This window comes from Diadema antillarum, unplaced genomic scaffold (genome assembly GCF_040938485.1).
Source record: "Diadema antillarum isolate AM-2024a unplaced genomic scaffold, OU_Dant_1.0 seq00000891_RagTag, whole genome shotgun sequence".
Lineage (NCBI taxonomy): Eukaryota > Metazoa > Echinodermata > Echinoidea > Diadematoida > Diadematidae > Diadema > Diadema antillarum.
The window spans coordinates 759,116-778,455 of record NW_027271755.1 but is presented as its reverse complement, the minus strand read 5'-3'; the positions used below and the strand labels follow the sequence as shown (position 1 = coordinate 778,455).

Here is a 19,340-nt window from a genome sequence, read left to right as displayed (position 1 = left end):
ATGTGTACTTTTTTCAAAAGATTGAATTTTGTGAAATTCTCTTTATATTTTCCTTATATTGTTGTACGCAAGTTATTCATACACTGAAGTAGTCTTCTCATCCAGCGGTTGCTGCACAAAAATTTTAAAAATTCATAACTTTTGAACGGATTGTCTGATTTTCCTCAAACTTTCAATGATATGTTCTACTAATATTGCTACATTCTCTCAATCCTTATGTTTATAAAGGTGAACTTGTCCTTTAACAAACTTGTACAGAGTTTGATGAATACTTTGCAAGCTTATATCAACATGTACAGTTTGTATCCATTAGGAAATGAATTTAGTTGATGATGATGAGGAGGAGGAAGACAACAATGATACTGATGATGATGTTGTTAAGGACAAAGATGATGATGAGGATGGTACTGATGAAGATGTTGTTAAGGATGATAATGATGATGAAGATGATGATGCTACTGATCACACTACAGATAATTCTGAGCTTCAGAGGGGTCCAGTGCCACCTATAACTCACTCAGCCACAATCAAGAACTGGGAACACCATTTTTTTTTTCAATATTTGTCTTCAACTGGGTATGTAAGGATGAATACAGTGGTGAAAGAGTTCACACATCAATATCCACTCCAAATGTTGAGACCCAAAGTGTATTCTTGCCAGGGATTCTTATGTATACAGTCTAATTTGAAAAAATTATGGAATTTTGAAGTCCTCATTTTCCCCCTGAATATTGATATCGGCTGCAACTAAACATGGAAATCTGAAGAGTTGATGATGTCATCATCTTACAGCTCTCTCATTGGCTAAAAATACAAAAACATTAGAAAAAATCATGTTTTGTGGTTCATACATGTTGTAAGTGATTGATTAAAAAAAAACCTTCTAAGAGTCATCATGGCTGAATTACAAAACTACATTACAAAACTACAGTAATTCTATGTGAAGGATGCAACTACAGTACAGTCAACCTTTCTTATGAAAGTTGAATTCAAAGGGACCCGTGAAAATCCTTCAAATTCTGGGAATTTTGACTTACAAAATAGAATTAACATATCAATCAGGGCAGAATTTTTCTTTAACTCAGTAAATTATTTGACTTGCGTGAGGTCGACTTTGGCAAGGATGACTGTGCTGTTGTTGATTCCTATCAAAAGGTAAATTAGAGATTTACAAACAGATGTCAATGTGCTTTAATTGCAACTAATAAACCTTCTCTTAAAGGGGAAGGCTAGTAACTGATCAGTGGGAATCAGTGGAAATGCTGGGAGATGATTGTTCCAATCCTTATGGGATTCATTCAAGAGTTCATTGTATATCTATTGTTGTGTGAAAATGATTTGCTTCAGAATGGTCTCATATTCAAGTAATGTGCAGTTTAATGCTTCCAGGTTAGCGTCCCTGGTCAGTGACGGAGCATTAATCTGCACATTACTTGAAAATGAGACCGTTCTGAAGCAAATCATTTTCACACAACAATAGATATACAATGAACTCTTGAATGAATTCCATAAGGATTGGAACAATCATCTCCCAGCATTTCCACTGATTCCCACTGATCAGTTACTAGCCTTCCCCTTTAAAGGAAATATGCATGAAATTTTGAAATAAGACATAACTTTCTCACATTTCGTTTGTTCTGTTCTTTATGATTATATCATGATATATTTATCAACACCAAATCGAACGTGGAATAGAATTGCAACCTCATGTCTGATTTGATCACTAACATCTACAATGTCAATTGATGGTATTTTAAGGTCTTGGTCCTCTATGGGTTAAGTCGAGGTGAATGGTTTGATCGCTCCTTTTTGGTATTACCCCTTTCATTCTAGATGGCAAGCTCTGTAATTTCCAATAGAGTACAACAGTGTGATGTCATCGCCATTCATCGCTATGGAAACTAGTTTTAAGCAACATCACCTGGCCCGAGTGTTACTGCATGCACCTGATTCCAACCCAAGCTACTTGTATAAACAAAAGACTGCATGGCACCATTACTTTCGTAGTCTATAGGTGATGATAATGCATTTTACCAGCCGTATGGATGCTGTTACGGCAGATAAAGACCAGAAATTAGTCGATACTGTCCAAAGTATGTAATTTGTGCGTGAAGAGAAGGAAATCTGGCAAGTCAAGAGGGGTATTCGTAGGCCGCCTTTGGCAGACATGACAGACTTTGTTTTGGTTCCTTTACTCCTCCCTGAGCTGAGGAAAGCCTTTAGCAGCAGATTGTATCCACAGAATTATCCAGGGAATAGAGCTCTGTCATGAAGTTCATTGGTGGACGTGATCTCCGATGGCAGGTTGCTCGTTACCGGCAAGGTCGACGCTGAATTTGCACATTTTCGGCAAGTCATGCCCCCACCCTAGATCGTCGTAATAGACTTCTCAAGTGTACCTCCACAGGAAAGCTCGAGTTTGTTTGTGAATTACCAGCTATTAGCCGTTCACTTACACTCTTTATGTTTCTTTGTGTTTGGCAATTGAGCGTTTAATTCTCAGATTTGGATTCTTAGCTCTCTCTCCCGTATCACTTTGCAATATTTGAGAGAATAGATGTGAAAATGCTTTAGTCCCATATCACTGCAAGAGCAGTCATGTGCTGTGGCAGCTTTCATCAAATTTCACTGCTAAGTTGTGTATGTAATGGTACTTTTCAGTCGATTGTGTTGTTTTTTTTTTTTTATAAATCATGAACTACAGAGATTTCAAAATACTGCAAAGAATCCAGTCTATAAAATTCACTCATTCTGTTGAAACCAAGTCTCCATGCTACCAATGTTGTTTTAAAGTACCCCTATTCTCCTTTGTGTAATAAGATAAAGAATAAAAATGTAATTTGGCAACTTATTAATGGCTGAATGCCTGTACTCTCTAATATACTGGTCACCCAAAAATTAAGGGATTTTATAGAGATATCTTTTCTCAGACAGAAAAGGAAAGTATGATACTTCCTTGCACAGTGTTAACTTGCTACATTATGCAGTGCAAGTGTACTTACCTCCATCTGTGATAGTACATGTGTATCTATTACAGGCCTTTGTAATGATTATCACCCCTCACTGATAATTGTGATCATTACGATAATGAAATGATGAAAACAATATGATAATACTAATAGTAGTATAGTAATGATAACAACAATAGTAGTGATGGGAAATGATAATTTTGATGATATAATGATTTAATATCATCAATGATATTATTTGTAGTAAAAGTAATTAGTAGTAAAAGTAGTTGTATCATTATAATTGTTTTAATTATACCATGTACTAAGGTTATGTTATAACATGTAGGCAGCTCCTGTATGAATCTCTGACCACGGTCCCAGCTGGATTCTCCTCTAGAGCATTTATGTGCATGACCTTTTAGCTCATGTCTCTGCAAATGAGCAAATTCTTCTTTGCCGAGGCTTAAACCTGTCCAAAGATCGTATTAGGTCTGTGGCGGGATGACTTGATGTTTTAGAGGGAGGGGAAAAGCCTGGCGAAAAATGAAAGGGGAGGGCTAAACTTTCTGGACATTTCACAGGAAGCGTCTCTGTCAAGTAAATGCCAAGGATCTATCGATATCCTCCAAGATCTTGATGTTTGTCCTCCTAAGTCAGATCTGACAGGGGCAAAGTTTCGTTTGATGAATTGCTGTCTTCCTGTTGCCATAGTGATGGGAGGGCAAGGAAAAAAACCTGAGGTTGCCTGTTGATGCTCTTTTGCTGGTCGTCGTCCGAAATTCTCCCGAAAGCTTTGACGCTGGGCAGCCAGCGGGTGATATACACTCCTACTGTTGTCAGTGGTTGTTTGCCGAAAATGTATTATAGCTCTCTTGTTTTAATGCGACAAGAACATGGATGGCTTCCAACGAATAAGGTCAGAGTACGAGGATGCATTACAGTCTGATGCTGTGTCTAAATTTGGAAATGCTCAAAGATTAAGTACAAGGAAAGTTTCTAGGTAAGGATTTACATGACCAGTGTACACATTTTGTCTGTTATGATAGATTCAGTTGGCCAAGTGGACTCAGTATTCAGTCAAAATTTGAAGAGAAGTAATTGATTCTGATTACAGTAAGCCTTTCTGAGCCAGGGACTTTGAACAAGGCTTACAATGCATTGGGGTTTTTTGTGTCTATAGATGCCCACTGATTGTATATTTCTATGAAGTGTTAACTGTTATTAGCAGTCACAGGATTCTAATTGATGTATTGTCATAGAGTTTCATTTTGTGGACAAAATCCATCTGAATTTGTCTCTTGTGAAAGACGTCTATAAACCACTATGTTAACATGAAATTGCTGTACACAAAATGTGATGTAACATGGAATTTACCTACAAACTGTACATACAGTGCGCTATAAAAAAGAATACTTCGTGAAAATGTACGATATTTTCCATGAAATTTGCCAAGATATTTACATTTAATACTAGAGTGATTAATTCATCAGTCAATATTAGTATACAAAATCAATTGATGTTACTTGTTATTTTGGAATTTATTCATCTCTTATCATACCAGTAAGCCTATATAATTTATTGATTTTCTTCTTCTTTTTTTGACAGAGTACTGTAAAAGTTAACATTTTTGTAGTATGGAAATTTGTTGCATTTCATGTGATGTAAAGCTAGTGTGAAAGAAAAGCATGCATGCTATTTTTTTTTATTTTATATTTTTGATTCCACAAAGTAGAGGCACACAAAACATGTCTTATTATACTCAGCTTAGTGCAAAATTTTACCCGCACTGAAATTTCCACTTTTACAGTAATTAATGTAGGCCTATTCATCATGTGTTTATGATAAACTAGAGGAAGAAAGTCCAGGAGTAGCCTCTGAGAAGTACAGTAGAGGAGTGAGAAGCTCGATGTCTTGACGTCAGGCTAGCTGCAGTCAAGCGTTTTATAATGCAAAGGGACTGGTACGAGGATGGGAGCTGACACTCAAAATGAGCTCGGAGGAAAAGCGTCTGGCAACTTGCCCTTATAAGGCCTTTTTTTGTCTCTGGGCACAGCCATGGCATTATATGGTCCCCAAACATGTTAAAGAGTGAAAAGCCATGCCATAATATTAAAAGTTGACTTTTGATATATTAAATTTGTCAAAAGTATATTTACCCGAACAAACAGGATAGGAAAAGTTGAATTGGGAAATGACACTGGAGTAATAAGAAATTTATGGGAAATCATCAAAGTTTTCCGTGTTGTCACAAAGCATATACACATTAGCCTCCAACTACTAAATGCAAATTAGATGAGATGGCAATGTTATCTCCTCAATCTAGCCATCGTTTTTGTACAGATATATAAAATGCAGAAATTAAGTTTTGTTGTTGTTGTTGTTGTAACTTTGCAAATCTAAATTTCAAAAGTCCCCATGGCTGCATTATCAAAGTGCTTCAGTCCTTTGAAAGTAGGATAAAAGTTCATTCTCATTCTATAGTAAGGAGAAATTTGTGATATTTTGTGAGTAGGTCATTGGTAGACTTCAATGACATCGTATTTGATTTGCATAGGTGTGATTGTAACTGATAACTTCTGAAAACCTGTCAAATTTTTCTATGATATAGGCCTACCCAGTTTTAATGGAACTTCTGTAATTTCATTTGTTTTAATTTTAACTATTCATTACCATAAGCATTTAATTCACAACAAACATTTTGCATCTTGTCATGAAATCTTTTGATCATCCTATGAGGTGAATGAACGTTCTCGAGGTTTACTGATATTATCTAATCGGGCTGAGGTTGAGACTAGCACATAACTATTCGTGAGAAGGTGTTAACGCAGAGGCGCAAATCAGTAGCCAGTGTGTTTGCGTAGAGGGTTCATTAAGAGCAGCTGTGATGCCCTCATGGGCGATAAATTTCCGCCGCATCCTAAGGACGGCTGACGGAATCAAAGGGTGATGATGATGTAAGTACGTTTTACAGTAGGACGATCGTGTTGTTGTGGCATTCCGGCGGCGTGGTACTGCCCGGATTCCTGCCTATCAGTTCTTCAAAGTTTCCTCATCATTCTCTTGATGCCCTCTGCCCCTCTAAATGAGCGAAAAATTTCCTCCTCCCCACTAGAGTGGAGTGATTGTTCCTTCAAACTTGTGAAAGGAAGAGGGGGGGGGGGATGGGGAGAGACAGCTACAAAAAGGTACGCAACCAGACTAATGCTGCCCCTCAGTCCTCAATTTTCCCCCCTTCCTCTCCTCGATCTCCCCACCCACCATCCTCCCCATAAAGCGCTCTGCCGCCTTCCCCTCGCAACAGTATCCTCCCTTCCTTCCCCTTCACATGAAATTTATATAACATCGGGAGTGCTTGCCTTTTATGTGGGCGCTACTCAGCTGCGGCTAAAGCGTTCCTCTTTTTTCTTTCTTTCTTCGTTCCTTCAAAGTCATTTGCCAGACTTCTACAGCTACTCTTAATATATTCTCCAGAATGGGGGCTCTTCACTCTAAAGCTGAGCCTTTCATAAAATGATTAACCTTTTTTTTTTTTTTTTTTTGCTCATCCTTGAGAGAAACTTTGTTCGGCTGCATGGGGTGTTTTTTTTTCCCCTCCTTGCTGCCTTGTAGGCCGGGGTGAGCTTTCATCATTTTGCACCACCTACGCTTGTGGCTAATTTTATTACAGGGAGCCTGGATGAATCCCTGTGTTTGGTCAATCTCCATTGCCCTCCCTCCCTAAGGCAAAGTGTTGTAGGAGGGGAAAAAGAAAGCAATGAAGAATGCCCGGCGTAGGCCAAGAAGTGAGCGTTTGGACGGCCAACCAGCGGATGAAAGCAGACAAGACAGGCAATGATATGAGAAGCGGGAACGTAAAAAGCGGTAACCGTAAAGAGCTAATGGGAGAAAGAAGCAGCAATGGAAGAGCAACTTTTGTGTGGGAGCCGAGGATGATCTCAGGGAATACCTCTTCCAGCGGCCTATTTGGATAAGACGAAATCAGGAGGTTATTCGGGGGGAGATCAATAAGTGATTCGTGGAATGTTTCTTCTGCGATGGGGACAGACACGCTGATGAGGCAGGTGCGATCGGCGGTAGCCAAGTCTCTGTTCAGTTGCTGCAGAGGTGCTCTTGACGCCAGATCAAGTTGTTTGCACAGTTTTTGCTTTTTAAAAAAAATGAAAATGTATTTGTATGTGTGAGTGTGGAAGTTTATGAATTGAACATTAGTCATCTATGCCAAGTGGAACCATGGAGTGAGATTATTTCAAGTGAAAAGCAAGAACATTCATTCAACTGCAAAGCTGTCCTGAGGTCTCATCCTCAATAATTTGTGAAGGAAGCGGCAGGACTGATTTCACAATTCGTGCTGGAAACTTGGAAGTTTTTGTGTGGGCTTTTGTCACTGAAAGCATTCAGTGGAGGCCAAGTCATAAGTACTCTGAGAGTTAAACCCACGGGAGTTCTCTCTTCTCTCTCAGTGTCCGTTTGAAATGGATCTATCAAGGAGCATCGTGGATGGAGGCTCCTCAACTAGTTTGGATTTAAATGGAATAATTGTCATCATGGGCTCTCTGAGTGGTATTATGTAGACCTATACAGGGTCTTCTCACTGGTGGAAGCTGTGTTGTTTAAGGTATGGCTTCATACGAAGTTGATATAGTATTTGTTTGAGTGATGCAGCGTCTTAAATACTCCTCCTGTGTACATGTACCTTACTTTCATTTGATGTTCTCATCAAGATGAGGATATCCTTAACATATTTTTTATGCAATCTCTCTTTTTCTTATTTGACTCTTTCTTTCAAAACTATTGGAAATATGATAGCTTTATACCAATTATTTTTGATATAAAATCATTATGTAGTCTTCTAAATTAACTCGTTGAGGATGGTTTGATTTTGCTATAACACGCAATTCCCATAGACACCTGCCCAAGTATACTCAGGACTCATCCTCAACGGGTTAAAGGCATAATGTACCATTTGCAGATGAAACAAAATCCCAGCACTAGTGCTTCAAAATAATTCTAAAATGTGAGTTAGGGATAGAACAAGTAAATATTTGAACCAGTATAAGTATTGTTAAATATACAAAATGTGAACTATAGTTATGATAAAAATGTATCCAGACTATAAACCGTCTACAGTTATGGTTTAATGAGAAAAATAGCAATTTTTGTTTTTCCCCAGCACTTAGAAATATGATATTAGGAGCTTTATAAATGTTATGTATTATTATTATTATTATTATCTCCTTATATTTCAGGCTTTATTGCAAACTTTTTATATGGTAGGATGTTTTGTGATACAAGTGACCTATATATATGCATCAAAAGTGATATCTTGAACATTTTTCAAATCACTGCTCCCAAAGGTAAACAAGATCTAGCTGTAGACCTTGAATACCTAGATGTAAAAATTGTACTGTACCAAACATAGCTGCCTTCTGTATTTTTATCTGCAGAATGACAAGGATGATAATAATGACAAAGATTATCATAACTGATGATGCACATATATACTCCTGTCAATGTTCAGTCTCTTTTTCTTGATTTGTCAGAAATATCATCTTTCACAAAACATCTACAAATGATGTACAAACTCTTAATCATTGCAAGACAAAACAACAAGAATAGGGAAATGATATTGATATAAAGATGCATTGTATTAAAGCAGGCCTGATGAAACTCAAGTCGCTGTCGAAACCTAGAAAATCTGAGGTGACAGATGGGAGCTTTTACGCTGTCAGTGGCTTTTCATCAAGTTCAGTGTGTAGGTGGTACTGAGGTATTTAAAAGAGTTTAAGTGTTGGAGAAAAGCACTGTAAAAAAAAAAGATCTACACAAGCAAAGACAAAATAAAGAAATATCTTCTGAAATATATAAAAAAAAAACAAGCAAAAAACAAAAATGGAATTTCAAAGCAGGTACAGGGTCAGTGGGTAGCAGATTATTGATGCAACTGGTATATTTAGGAAGAAGAGTACCGTACTTGTATCATTCAAATTTGTTCAGTTAGTTCAATGAATGTTATCTGTTCTTTTCTTAGAAATATTGATGTAGCAGTTTCTATGTGTCTAGTTTTCCTTCCTTCCTCCCCTCTTCCTCACACTAAGCTCCAGGATGAAGGTATGTTGGGTTTGATGTTGATGACAAACGCGGCATCATCAATAACAATCGGCAACACATTGAGTGGATGAGGAAGCGGATGATTCCACCCCAAATTAGGCAGCGTCAGTAAGGGGCGGCCCCGCCCGACACCATAATGGAATTATCAACGACTAGAGCCCCTTCCCCCCCCCCCCTCCCTCCCATATTCCATCTTTTTTTTTCTCCCCCCTTCTAACATTACAGTGGTAAATTAAAGGCACAGTTTACCTTTGGGAACAGTGATTTCAAAAATTTCAAGATATCACATTTGATGGATATGTTTAGGTCTGTTGCGTCACAAAACATCCTACCATATAAAATTTTTGCAATAAAGCCTAAAATATAAGGAGATATCAGTGTTTTTCGCAATAAACCGTAACTGTAGACGGTTTAGTCTGGAAACATTCTTATTATAGCTATTGTTCGCATTTTGTGTATCTAACAACACTTAACATCGATTATACGGATTCAAATTTTTCCAGTGGTTGTTTCTATCCCTGACTCACATTTAGATTTATTTTAAAGCACTAATGCTGGATTTTTGTTTCATCTGCAAATGGTAAATTATGCCTTTAAGGATGTTTGGTTGCGTTTGGGTCGGCCTGGATTGACCCATTAGCGGATAGCACATGTCGTCATCAGTTGAAGGTGAATGCAATAAGAGCAGTCAACGTCGATGATGCACTGATAGTCGGCATATAGGCGCTAAACTCGTGGTTCCGCCACTCCTTCCGGTGCAGCAAGAAGTGTCTATTAGAAGCATGTTAGTCTGAATCCCAAGTTTAATGGTATGGATTCAATGTCACCTGTAAATAGAAACCACTGAGAATGTTGACATCACTGGTTCCGGATATAAGCGCTGCAGCATCTAGTGACGCCATTTGAAGCGCGTTCACCACTGAGATGGCTCTGAAACTGTTTTTGCTGAGGTCATTGATTTCGGTTATTATGTAGTACACATCTCTTACACAGACATCACCGAGACTCGCAGGTATCACGCCTGTTATTGCTCCTTATTCCACTGAAATGTAAATTTACCACCACACAGGGCCATAACCACACATATATGAATATATGGGACTACATCATCAGGTGCCCTTATTCCTGTTTGAAACCTGATATTCCAGCAGATCAATTTTTTGTCGTACGTCACCCATGCATGGAACTTTTATATCCCTATGAGGTGAGAGGTGCAGGGGACCATTTTTTTTAATGGCACCCATTACCTTTGTTGGAATATTCGTTGTCAATTTTATATCCTCCATTCATAACTTTTGTTAACGTGTTGCACGCTTTTGTCTTTCTAGCGAGGCCGGGTGGGCGGCTGAGGGACGAGTACGACGGCCCCCGTGGCCAGCTGCCCTCCCAGCTCAGCACGGGAACGGCCACCAGCAGCATCCTGCAGAAACAGCGCTCGCAGCGGCTGATCCGACAGCGAAGCAAGCGCCAGTCCGTGGCCAAGATGGGATGGGAGCTTATCCGGCACTCAGTCAAGGTAGGTGGCCAGCGGATGCACATGGGCAAAATAGTGGGATTTTGATCGCAATCCAAATACAGGGATTTATTTTTTACGGCCATTTAGATGGCGATCGCAGTATTTTGTTGTTTGCACGGGTCATACCTGAAATCCACGTGTTGTGAATGATGGGATAGAAGATGTCGAGATTACTTACTCTACCATTCAGGCACCCACGCAAAGTGCTAATGATAAAAAAGGGGATCCACCTTTTTTTAGGACCACTTTGTTTTACATTGTACTAGAATATCTCGGCCATTTCAAAACCGATTTTTATCAAAATAACAAACTTGCTCTTTAGTCTGTCATATAAATGGTTTCTAATTATCTCACAAAAAGTGAAAGCGTGAATCCCCATCTCAACCACAACTATACAGGTATAGTTTTGGTTGAGGTGGGGATTCAGGCTTGAGCAGTTACCATGGTGATTGTGATAGCTGTGATGATGAAATCATGATGATGCTGGTAATGATGTGGGAGAAGTGATGTTGATGACCATTTTAAGATGGATGTGACTGGGGTAGCTAGTGGTGGTGATAGTGGTGGTGCTGAGTTGACTTGGGATGAAAGGTGATTACGGAGGCCGCGGTCCCAATGAGAAGTTGATGTCCGGGCAGTGGATGTGAATCGTCATCTAAAGATGATTGCTCATGTGGTGGTAGGTGTGGCTCGTTATGTGCAATGGATATGTGGGGGGGGGGGGGGGTACCTATTAGAAGTGGTGATGATGTTCAGGAATGGTGGTTGACATCCAATGGACGAGAGGTTGAGAGGGTTTGAGATTGTAGTGAAAATGGAAAGGATGAGAGTGAATATTTGAAACAAGGCTGTCATGTATGTCAAAAAGTAGTTCAAAGAAATTCATCAAATTTAGCAGAAAAGTGTATGAACCATCAAAGAGTAAGTAGCTTGGAAACAAGTGTATGTTGTGACTGCCATGTCACCTGTGTGACACACTTGAGTACTCATCTATTGAAATTTTACTATATTCTGTAATTCTTGTGGAAAAGAAGTTTTTTCCCATGTCTCTGCTTAAAGATTGATAAAACGACATCTATGAAGCATGGATTTGACAAATGAGGACAAGGTTATTTCTGTTCAACATTTTGTTTTTGTGTTTGATTGTTTTTTTCAAACAAATTTGAAATCCTTTTTCACATCACTTGACTATTTATGCAACGTATAGATTTGTGACAGGATGCTATTTTCTGAAGACTTTCAAGCAATCAAGATGCTATCACTCCTTTGATACTTGCCTGAATTCTCTCAGTAAATGTCATAATGCAAATGTGTACATTCATTTTAGAAGTTTTTTTTTTGTAAGAACTTCTTTTGGACAGAGGTAACACACGTATAATAAATGAAAGCACACTTTCAAGGTTCTCATTTCTCAACACAAAATGATGAAAAATGAGTAGGCTGTGGATGAAAATGAGATTATTTTTGGATAAGTCATTTCCCTTGGAGAAGTATGTATCTTTGGAGCACTAAAGTTTTATCCATATGATCATTCAAGGGATAAATTCGGCCATTAATGAAAGAGGGATTTGCCTCCGACTTGATTTCTGTGTGGTAGCATTAATATCAAGGAACATGTGGTGTGTGATTAATGTGACATTGGTTATATGATTCTATCCTTCCACATGGAGTGGAATTAAAGTGGGGCTTTCCCCTCACATCTGTGTCTCTGACTATTACATGATATTCCACATTAGCCTTGGTATTAAAGCAGCTAAGCTTTACAGACAATTATGCATGCATGTGTATTTGTAGCATCTTAAATCATTTGGGATGAGGGATGAACGTACCATGCGCGTTGACGTACCAAGACAAGAGACAAGGTTGGACATTTTGCAGAAGGGGCTTTTCGATAATCCCACCTTTGGGAGCTCTTGAGCTCCTGCAGGCTGCAAGTCGGTTTGATGAATCGTTTCAAAGACCTTTTTAAATATACAAATCAATCCTGGGATGTTAGCAGCAACTTGGCACAGAAATACCTTGGGAGTGGGGTGGGATGGAGGGGAGTTGCAATGACTGAATCATGAATGTATTCTGTAGGCCTACTGGATCATGCTGATACACTTATTTTGCTGCTCATTTTGTGATAAGTTCCACAGACACTCGTGCTGTTGCAACACTGCATTGCAGTGAGGTGAAAGCAACATTTTAAAGATTTTTCTCGTGTATGGAACACAATTTTTCTGCGGACATGTTGAGCATGTCATTGTTGTGGCTGATTTGATGTTCCTCAGATATGCAGACTGCAACATCAGGCACTTTTGATCTTTCATCTTATTCATCTTTAGTTTTAGATCAAACTAAGATTTTCCAAAATCCCTGGTCAACATTCCTCTGACAGTAACTGATTGTGCTAGTACAGTAGAGTGTAGGTATGATGACCTGCCTTTGGCTATTTTATGCAAATTAAACTAGGATAACAGGGAATATGCAAGGAGCTACGTGTAGGCATGGATGATGCTTTGCGTCTGTGAAATGGCTCTCTCTCTCTCTCTCTCCTTAACCCGTTGAGGACGAGTCCCGAGCATACTCGGGCAAGTGTCTATCGGAAATATGTGTTGTAACAAAATCATCCCGTCCTCAACGGGTTAAGACTTTTCTTCGTGTAGCACTTCACGTTGGCCCTTTAATGGCCACTGGTATCCGTGCCGCGGTGGTATCGTGACCATCAGTCACTGCGTATCAATCTCTCCGATCTTGACAGCCACTTTCCCCCCCAGCTCCACTGCTCGGCTTGGTAGGGGGAAAAGCCGTAGGAATTATCTCTTCCCTATCATCTCCCAATTTGGCAGCCATTAGGGGCACATTACTTTGTTCCCCTTAAAGTATGTACTCTTGGTGTATCTAATGCTGAGAGCAAGAAGGTTGCTAGTGCAAGAACTGCCGATCAGTGGCATTTTCGAAGATATCAATCCGTTTCCATGTGTGCGTGGGTACACACACGTCAAGCTACTGCATGTGGCATTGTTAAATTCTGATGTTCCGGTTCTATTTGCAAAGGTGATTGAAACTAAGTCTCTGGCAAGTTTTAATGGGCACTTACAATGTAGGCCTAAATGTTATAATAAAAGTTTGTTTTTTGTGGTATTACTATAAGCTACTGTAAAACGAGGAATGTTCGCGTGCATTTTAATTTCGCGAATTTCCCGAGCGCCAAGATTCGCGAAATTAAAATGCACGCGAAAGTTCTTGTCTACACTATATGCATTGAATGCCACAGGCAGTTCGCAAAAATTTCATGCTGCAAAAAAGGCCGTCGGCTCCAATTCGCGAAAAATTCATGCCGCAAATATGTCATGTTTTACAGTATATTATACATTGACTGTGAATACTTCTCTCAAAACAACTGAAACTGCCCATGGCCTTTTGTTTCCAGTTACAAGTTTGATATGGAAATGGATACGATATGCTTCAAGGCAGGCTTAACATATTCAAACAAATGAAGGAAGGAACAGTATTATAGCATTTTTTTTTTCAAGTTCCCTGAAGAAATGAGTTTAATGCCCTTTTGGCTCTGTCTGGAAAGCTTTATTTAGAACATTACAGCACCCTGCCATGGGCCTCTAGTCCCACTGGTTTCGGTTCGCCGAAGGCAGATTTAACAGTAACTGCCCCACATAATAAGGCAAGATTTATCCTGGAAACACTAACTGCCCGGCCAGACTGGGGAAAGGTAGACCTCTAGCCTTACTCGACCGGTCTAAATCACTGTACAGACAATTTCCCCCCTCTTCCTTCGCCAGCTGAGTGGATGCTATTTTAAAAGGCCAGATTAACTCTGTCACTGACCATTCGGAGCTTGCTTCTTTGCAGGGTCAATAGGACTTTGAGTCAGTGGTCCTGAGAGGGTTACATTGAGTATAGATTGAATTCATTATTGTGCTGAAAGTAGTCCTTGATATTAGTACCTTAATCGTTCAAAATGAGAATGGTGACTCTTTGCTAGGAAACTAAAGAAGACTGATGGCCCTTGGAATGGAAATGATTTATCTTTGTGTGTATAGAGAAGTGTGATTTCACATTAAAGGAAATTCCATCCTCATATTATGTTGTTCTGCATAAAAACAGTCAAATCAGATAAGTATCTGTGATTGAAAATTTGGAGAAAAAAACACACACACACACACACACACACACTTTAGAGAGTACTTAATTGGTAACCCAGTGGCATTAGGCTGGTCCCCATTTGTTTTGTCCACAGAAATTCACTGATTTTCTTTTTTTTTCTCAAATATTTTGGCACATACAAAATTTATCTGCTGATCAGGAGGAGAACATGTACAAATGTACTGCTCTTATCACATACCAAGAACAGTTCTGAACTTAAAGACAAAAAGAAAATTGGGGAATTTTTTTTTTGTACAAAAGGATGAATAAAATGGAAAACTGCTCCACACAATTCACTTCAATTCAATTGTTTATCTATTTCCATCAAGAAAAGAATGCATGATTAAAGAAAACACCTAGGGTCTACACATTTGTACATCACATTTATAAAGTTGTCACTTTTGTGTTACTCTCTAGACTTAAGCAGAATATATTTCGTAACTCTTTTATTTGTCAGATTTTTTCTTTAAATGCTCACTGATGTACTTCCTTGGTATTTCTGTGTATGATATACAAAGTAACATACTTGAAAATGGACTTTCCCTTTAGAGTGTGAAGATGTGATCACAAATTGCATATTGTGCTGACTGAATCATCATTTTGAAGCAGTTGTTTTCTGAAAAGGGGGCTACTGGCTCAATGATGACAAATCCTACCTTGTTACATTATGATAAATGACCTGAAAAGATCTAGCTTTCTTTGATGATGATGTCGCATCCAATTTTTGGAAGTGTGAATTAAGCAGGAGACATTGATTTGAGCGAAGCCATGCAAGCTCGGAACGCTAGCATTAAGCCACACATCTGTTAGGGCAGTGGATCAGTTGGGAAAATGGCCAGTTCATGGCTCTGGTGGGTCATTGGCTTTCACACATTCTCAGCTTTAATACGTGTCTGTCTGGGCCTTTCTGGGTACGAAGCCATTCAAAATCGTAGTATTTACCCAAGTCTTGCATTGGTCAAGGTTCTTGTACTGTCATTTGCCTGGAATGTTTGTGTGAAAAAAAATAAAGAGAAGAGTAACTTGCAAATCTGAGGCACATCTCTTACCATCCTGATGATGGTTGTAATTTTTGCCAATACATAGTCCAAATCAAAGGAAATTTCATTTCATTGCTTGACTGATATTATATTGTCATATTGAGTGCTCAGGCTACTTCAGTTGCAGTGTACTTGACCTCTATAGCAAAGATATATCTATGCAATATATCAATTTATTAAGATAAAATTAACACTCTCAATCAAATTTTGTTCCAATTGCAAAACCAATCTTTTCTCGTGAGCCTGTTCTCTCTTTGAGGCGAGATTTTCATGACACCTATAGATTTTGTCAATTATACAGCAATCATGCAATCATCGCTCTGTTTTTATATTCATTGGGACTGCAGTTCTCGGCGCTCCGATGAATCGACATGTTTGTGTGATGAGCGAGCTCTGGAAATGTCTTGTTTAATTCGATTATGAATCGATGGGGGTCTGAATGAATTTGATTATGAACTTTGAGCTAGTGAACAAGCTGCTGAGGACATCTTCATGAATCTAATTACAGGAAAGGGGTGGATGGGAAACGGGCAGAATGTAGAGTGCTGATGAAATGGGGTAGAAATGGAAACAGTTTTGATTTGATGCTCAGTTCATTGGCAGTAACACCTTCATTGCCAACTGGGGGGGGGGGGCAAAATAGGTTCTGCACAGCACTGAAATAACAATACAAGTGATTTCACTATTTCACTATTTTCTATTTCTATTTCTGTTTCTGATGCCAACTGATAAATATGTTTTTGTTGAGATGTACCGCTTTGTATGCTACCTGAATTGACAAAGAAGCTCCCACAAAAATTGAAAAGAAAGAAAAAGAGCATATTTATTGAATTGATAGTTAGAACTGCATTCCAACACTTGTGTTCATTTTATATATGGTAGAGATAGCTTATAAGATTGATGTTAGGGGCTCCTAAAAATGAGAGCCACAACGTTCAAAGAAAGATGTTTAAAGACAAAGATCAGACTTTTTGAAGGGCTTCCAATTGAGGCTACTCTGGAAAACATGTCCCTGGATTCCTTATCTTTATTCATGAATGTGTTAACATTTTCCAGAACTGGAGACTCTCTTGAGTCTTGCATTGACATGCAGTCCATGACAACAGTTAACTATCTGTCTATCTTTTGTGTCCATCTGTATATATGTCTATTTGTCTATCCATCTACACTTTTTATCTCAAGATCAAAATATTTGTCTGTCCTGTCTGTCTATCTGTCTACCCATCTAGATCCATATTTTGATTTATTTGATGTGTCTGTCCATGCCATGCACGACATTGAGAATGTGGAAACATGACATTGTACATTATATGCTTCAGTTTTTTTCCGGACTAGCAAAATGATCAAAACCTCCACGTCAGCCCGAGACAGACCTTTCATTTCTCAAAAGCGATTCTGAATTGTCCCCCGGGGAGGAACCTCTACCTCGCATTTCATCTCCGCGTGTTTGCCCACGCGAGATCTTCGGCGCAGATGCGGTAGAGCGACAGAAAAATTTTCTGTCGAATGCGGGCTCGTCTTCCCCTGCCGGCTAGCTAGAATTTCAGCGTTGAGACAGCTTTGCCCTTCTTGCAATAGAAACACAAGGCGACAGGGAGCCCTAAAGTGCTGTATGTGGTGGAAAAGGAAGATCGTGAGATTGCTGTGGAGATGAAATTCAGCCCAGGGACAGAGATGCCCCACATCTTTTGGCCCTGTCTTCCGAGATAGATAACGCGAGAGAGAGAGTGAAGATGTTAACTTTAAGCCACTTAGCAGGTTTCCAAAATATCCCAGCGGAGCACCCGAGGTTGTTAACCCGGCTGAGTTCCTAATAATCATAGACCACTACATAAGGCTGTGCGACTTACCTGGAAGTCTTTTTTTTCGGGGGGGGGGGGGGGGGGGGAGGGGTAGGGAGTTCTTCATGGCTAAAAAGAGTGTTTTGCATGGAATCTTTGCAAGGAACCTTTACGGGATGAGCTGAGGTTTGCCACGATGTTATCGATGTTATCTTTGTACCCCTAGAGGTTGCCAGGGTGCTGTTGTTGCGCCTCTGGAATGTCACGGCATGCTCATTATTCCAGGAGTGAGGGCAGGTTGGAGGCGGAGACATACTGACTATATTTTATTTTCTAAGCTAACTTTACATCTAATGATGTCAGCAAGGGTTAGCCTTGCCTCAAGTCTGAGGGCTGCCGATCTCTACTGCCTTATTGCTTTCACGTGGATTCAACGTGACTGAAGGATCGAATATGAGAGTTAAAAGCGGAATAAAAGAATACTTGTGTTAACTTATTCCCATGCTTTCCAACATTAGTCATTATGTGAAAAAAGTACTCATACAAAACAGCAAGACAGTACACATCAAACCGAACCTAAAGCCTGATCACAATCCTTACCCTAACCCTAAGTCCTTGGAGAAAATATGACTAGAGCCATTGTCGCAGGAGCAAATGTTGTGTCACTGGGTTGTTTATGATCACTGTTTGTTGGATGTGGGGATAGTAATGTCTCAACTCATCTTTTTTCTAGTTAGTTGGTATCGGTGAAACTTAGTCCTTGGTCGAATTTCTAAAGCCAAGAATTGAACTCTTTCATAACAACTATTGAATGAGGCCAAAAGAATCATAACTGAGATAATGATTGTCATTAGTCTTGAGAGTCTAGCCTAATGATTCTAAAGATTCATTTTTTTCTCTTTTTTTTGAGAGAGAGAGATAGAGAGAGAGAGAGAGAGAAAGAGAAAGAGCTAGGGTGTGGGAAAGAAAGAGAGTCCCAAGAACAGAAAGAATCAAATTGGCTAGTATGAAGAATGCTATTAGAAGCCAGTTGTACACATGTGTCTCTGTTTTTTGCTTAAAAGAGGCATTTATGTATTACTACTATACTGGTGCTCCTTTGAACTTTTAAAAACAAGCTCATTAGTGGAGGAAATTGCTTTTGTGCGGGTAAACACACGAGGCCAGCTGGTCACAATATGACTGTCAGCAATCAGTGGTTGAATGTCTGGCATTGTTGGGGGGGGGGGGGGGGGGAGTATAGGGGTTAGGAATCACTGGAAGCTTTCTAATGCAATGCTCAGAACAGTCGAGGTGTACTCTGATTACTGAATGGCTTCTAATGACCCAATGTAGCCATGAGTAGAGCCGAGAGTTGACCTACCTTTTGGCGTCATACTCAAATATGATCTTTCAGAGAAATTTAACCCACCAGATTGGTAGAAGTTCGCTTCGCAAGAACCAGCTGGTAGGGCTTAAGCTACAGCAGGTGTGGGTATTGAGCTATGCCTGTGACACTTTCATATCCCTTCCAGACCAAATGTGCCCACTAGTATTTTTTTGATCTCGCTATAATTTGGTGGAAGGAATTCTGACTGTTATGCTCAATCAGCCATGGATTTGCTTTTTTCTTTTATTTTGTTGTTGTTGGGTTGTTGTTTGTTTGCTTGTTTCTGTTTGTTTGTTGTGTTGTTGTTTTTTGCAAGTGGCGTATAAGTGTGGAAGAGCTTTCATTTTCCTTATTTCTTCTTCTTTTATCTTTTTTTACAAAGCCATCTGCAAGCATGAAGCAGAAGATATAATCAGTGTTATTGACCCA

The 19,340-nt window shown here is 39.3% G+C and overlaps 1 protein-coding gene across 1 annotated transcript in view; it reads left to right on the top strand.

Annotated features, from left to right (window-relative positions):
* Nucleotides 1-19,340, top strand: part of LOC139740919 (inactive rhomboid protein 1-like) — an 88,453-nt gene that overhangs the window by 48,493 nt on the left and 20,620 nt on the right. The window contains exon 3 of the mRNA XM_071651507.1: nt 10,388-10,575. Coding sequence (XP_071507608.1) covers nt 10,388-10,575 — 188 coding nt within the window. The remainder of the gene's footprint in view (nt 1-10,387; nt 10,576-19,340) is intronic.